Here is a 3,571-nt window from a genome sequence, read left to right on the forward strand (position 1 = left end):
CACCACTGTCCAGCTCCTGCATAATTCCAGTCAGATGTTCACACTCATCTTCCACGAGCATATCATTGAAGGGCTCAAGAGTGGATCCTGGGATAAGAAAAACTCCACCATTTTGTTAGTTTTTTATATTTTATCTTGAATTTATCATGTAGCTTTTTTTGTGATTATATTTTCATTGAATTTTCACAAAACACAAACAGAAACAACAACAACAATGCAGCAGGTAGCATGGCGGATAGGAGCATTGGGCCAGCAACCCAGTAAGGTTACTTGTTTGAATCCCCAGGCCGCAAATGTGGAAAACATTTTTGTTCTGCACTTGAGCAAGGCAATTAACCCCCAACAACTGCTCCCCAGACACCGACGACGTGGATTCAGAGGGTTTGGATAAAATGCAGAATATACATTTAGTTGAATGCATTCAGTTGTGCAACTGGCTAGGTATCCAAACTTTCCCTACAAAGATCTCCAGCCCATGATGAATCATAAAGAGGAAAAAAAAGTAATGTACTGAATGATTTGTCATGAGGACAGGTCAAGCCACCTACCCACACCAACAGCTCGTAGTCATCCCCTCAAAATAGCAAAGAAAGAGGAACAGAAGGGATTTTTGGGAACAGATTCTCTTTTACACTTCACACAGATTAGCAATTAAAATAAACCAAATGAAAAGCAGGGTACATAAATGTTAAACATTAACAAAAGCAATTACAAAAGCAGTTAAAAATGAGAATATCAACATCATAGATCATGTTATCAGGTGAGCTCACCCCTGGACAAATCTCTCCCAGGGTGGAGTGCGTGCCTTTTCACCCCCAGATTTCTCCAGTATGAATCTGGCCTGGACCCCAGGAGACATGGTCATACTAGACTCATACACATAGACATTACACCCACGTATACCTGCCCAATCAGAGCGGCTTTCCTCAGAGAACTTTACAGCCCACTGCCAGGTGTTATGATCCAGGGTGCCTTCAGAAGAGTAGAACCCAACCCAGGAGTTATTAAACGTTTTCTTCCAGTCAGTGAAGGACCTCTTTACGTACAGACGAGCGCAGGCCTTTCCATCCTTCACAAAGAGCTGCAGACTGGCGTCATGTCCGTTAATATCAACAGGAATCTCTCTGTTGGCATCGTGAAACTCAGAACCTCTCCAGATCTCCTCTCCAGTTGGAGACCCAAATCCCAAGTAATTCCACCATGTTTTTACCTCCTTATGGAGCCTGACCTGGAGACCAGGGTTAAGGGGTACTGAGGTGTTATAGCTTCCAGAGGCTTTGCCCCCAACTGATGATCTGTCTAGCTCGCTCTTACTGTCAGGGTTATTGCTCTTATAAAGAACCACCATTACGCCCTGGTCCAATAGCCTCTTGGGGATACCACTCCAGATGATCCTGGCTTTTCCTCTATTTGTGGTTTTCACCTCAAGCTTAATCAATGTATTATCCTTATCCTCCATGACCCTCTTGGATTGTAATATTAAACCAAACGCTTGGTCCTTAATTAAGGTTTTGGGACGTGTAAAGTACAATACAATAGCCAGAAGAAGTGCCAGACCAGGTGTGTCTCTCCCGGTGTTTTCCAGATGCTCCAGAATATTGTCGTTGATCTCTACATTATATGTTTGTAGAATATAATTTAGGTTAATGGTTGGTAGACTTTGGATTTGTCTAAGGAGGCTGACATTGACACGGTATGTATTGTCTGGATCATAGGCACTTCCTCTGTTTTCATTTCGTGGATAGTGCTGTGTGACATAGACCTCGTCTACTATGAACTGATTGGACCCTTCATCCCTAACTCTGAGTATGACCCTGTCCCTGTTGTTCTCAGGTCCCCTTGAGTTGTAGAATCTTTGAGTTACATAATCAGGAAGTGCCAAAGCATCATTGTTGTTGTTATTGTCAGCAAGATTCCCTAGTGAGTAGTAATTTCCACGTTGATAGGGCAGAATAGGTAATAGATGGGGATTATCAGCGTTTCCATAGAAATGAAAGCCATAGTCTCTCCTGGCTGGGTTGAAATTGAGTCTCATGTTGCCTTTGTTGTCATTGTAAATGTTGTTGGCTAGCCAGTGGAGTAGCATGAGGCCGTGCCGAGGAGAGGTGTGACCAAACTCTATTCCCTTGAGATCATCTATTGATTTAAGGGTTCCTTTGACAGCGCATACTGAGGCCAGAGACAGACACAAGATGAAACAACCCAGGAATCCCCTTCCAACCATGGCCAGCCTGTGACAAAATAAATATTGTGTAAACATTTGCACATTTATTAAATAAATTAATAAACAAATAAATAAATACATCTGTAACTTATTTCTAGTGCTCGGCAATACGTTAAAAGTTTTAGGACTCTCCACAAAACATCAGAAAATATCTGACTAACTTTCATTTTGAAGTTAACTGTCACTATATCGGACCTATGTCCCAATAATGTAATACGATGTAATAAGTCCTCACATTACACGGTATGTATAGTCTGTATCAGTAGCTTATTTCTTGTGGTTGGCAATAGGTTTAACGTTTTAGGACTCCCAAAAAATGCTAGGTCTGAAATTGTTAGCACTAAAAATGTCAAAAGATATCTGACAAACTTTTATTTTGGAGTGAACTGTAACTATATCAGACCAATATGTCCCAATATGTACGATGAGGTTTTCCAAAATAACATTTGGAAACTTGTAAACATGATCAATACTGTAATATGATGTAATAAGTCCTCACATCAAAACAAAACAAATGAGTCCCAATAAAAAATGTCACTCACCTTCTTGTGCAGCCTACCACCAAAATCTAGTTTTACTGTGTTTGTTTCTCTTCTTTGTCAACAGAACCCAAGATTGAAATGAACTAAAAGGTGCTTCTTGTAGCCTACATACACATAACCAGTACACAGGGCAGATACAAGACAAGGGTCAGAAAAACAGAGTTTTACCAAGGCTGATCTACAACATCACTGCGTCACTCATGTTTCATCAGAAATGAAACTTATCGCTAGAGTGCCTTTCACTTTCAGAATGCAGAGAATGTAATGCGCTGGGTCTGTCAGAGTTTCTATAGAAATGAAAGCCATGCTTCTAGTGGTAGGGATGGGCATTCCGAGTCTTTTCGGTGAGCCGGATTATTTGGCTCCACTCAGCTTGAAGAACAATTAATTTAGCTCCAAACAGCACTTAGTTCAGCAAAAAAATTGCGACATTTCATGTAAACCCTAAAAAGCTGCCTGCCATGACATGAGACCATGACATGTGAGTTCAAATACAGTTTAACTGATGAAATTATTAGGTGACCTGCAAAAAACAATTTGCTGAAAAAATGCGTGGACCAGAATGAGGCTCTCTCCTTACTTTCCATTGTTCCTGCAGTGAGGAATAACCATCTTCAACTAATGCTTTTATCTGCAGATGATCAAGAAGCAGTAGTAGCAATACGCAAACCAGGAATCCAAATTACTTCTTTTACACAGGTGATTCGGTTTCAACCTTCCCCAAAAAGATCTGTTCAAAAAGAGTCCTTTGTTTGCGAAATGACTCATCACATTCAATTTTTTTAAACATTTTAGTCATTTAGCA

At 40.5% G+C, this 3,571-nt stretch overlaps 1 protein-coding gene across 1 annotated transcript; it reads right to left on the bottom strand.

The window, feature by feature from the left end:
- Positions 1–604: 604 nt before the first annotated feature.
- Positions 605–2,986, bottom strand: LOC145860347 (uncharacterized). Its single transcript, XM_082960968.1, has 2 exons — positions 2,767–2,986; positions 605–2,231 (listed from the first exon to the last, which is right to left on the bottom strand). Exon 2 carries the CDS (start codon positions 2,222–2,224, stop codon positions 767–769), a length of 1,458 nt encoding a protein of 485 aa, XP_082817094.1. The 5' UTR covers positions 2,225–2,231; positions 2,767–2,986; the 3' UTR covers positions 605–766.
- Between the last annotated feature and the right edge of the window lie 585 nt (positions 2,987–3,571).

This window comes from Salmo salar, chromosome 14 (assembly GCF_965601325.2).
Source record: "Salmo salar chromosome 14, fSalSal1, whole genome shotgun sequence".
In the NCBI taxonomy this organism is placed as follows: domain Eukaryota; kingdom Metazoa; phylum Chordata; class Actinopteri; order Salmoniformes; family Salmonidae; genus Salmo; species Salmo salar.

Coding starts and splice junctions, on each gene's coding strand:
- LOC145860347 (XM_082960968.1), bottom strand. CDS start 2,224: ATGGTTGGAAGGGGATTCCTGGGTTGTTTCATCTTGTGTCTGTCTCTG.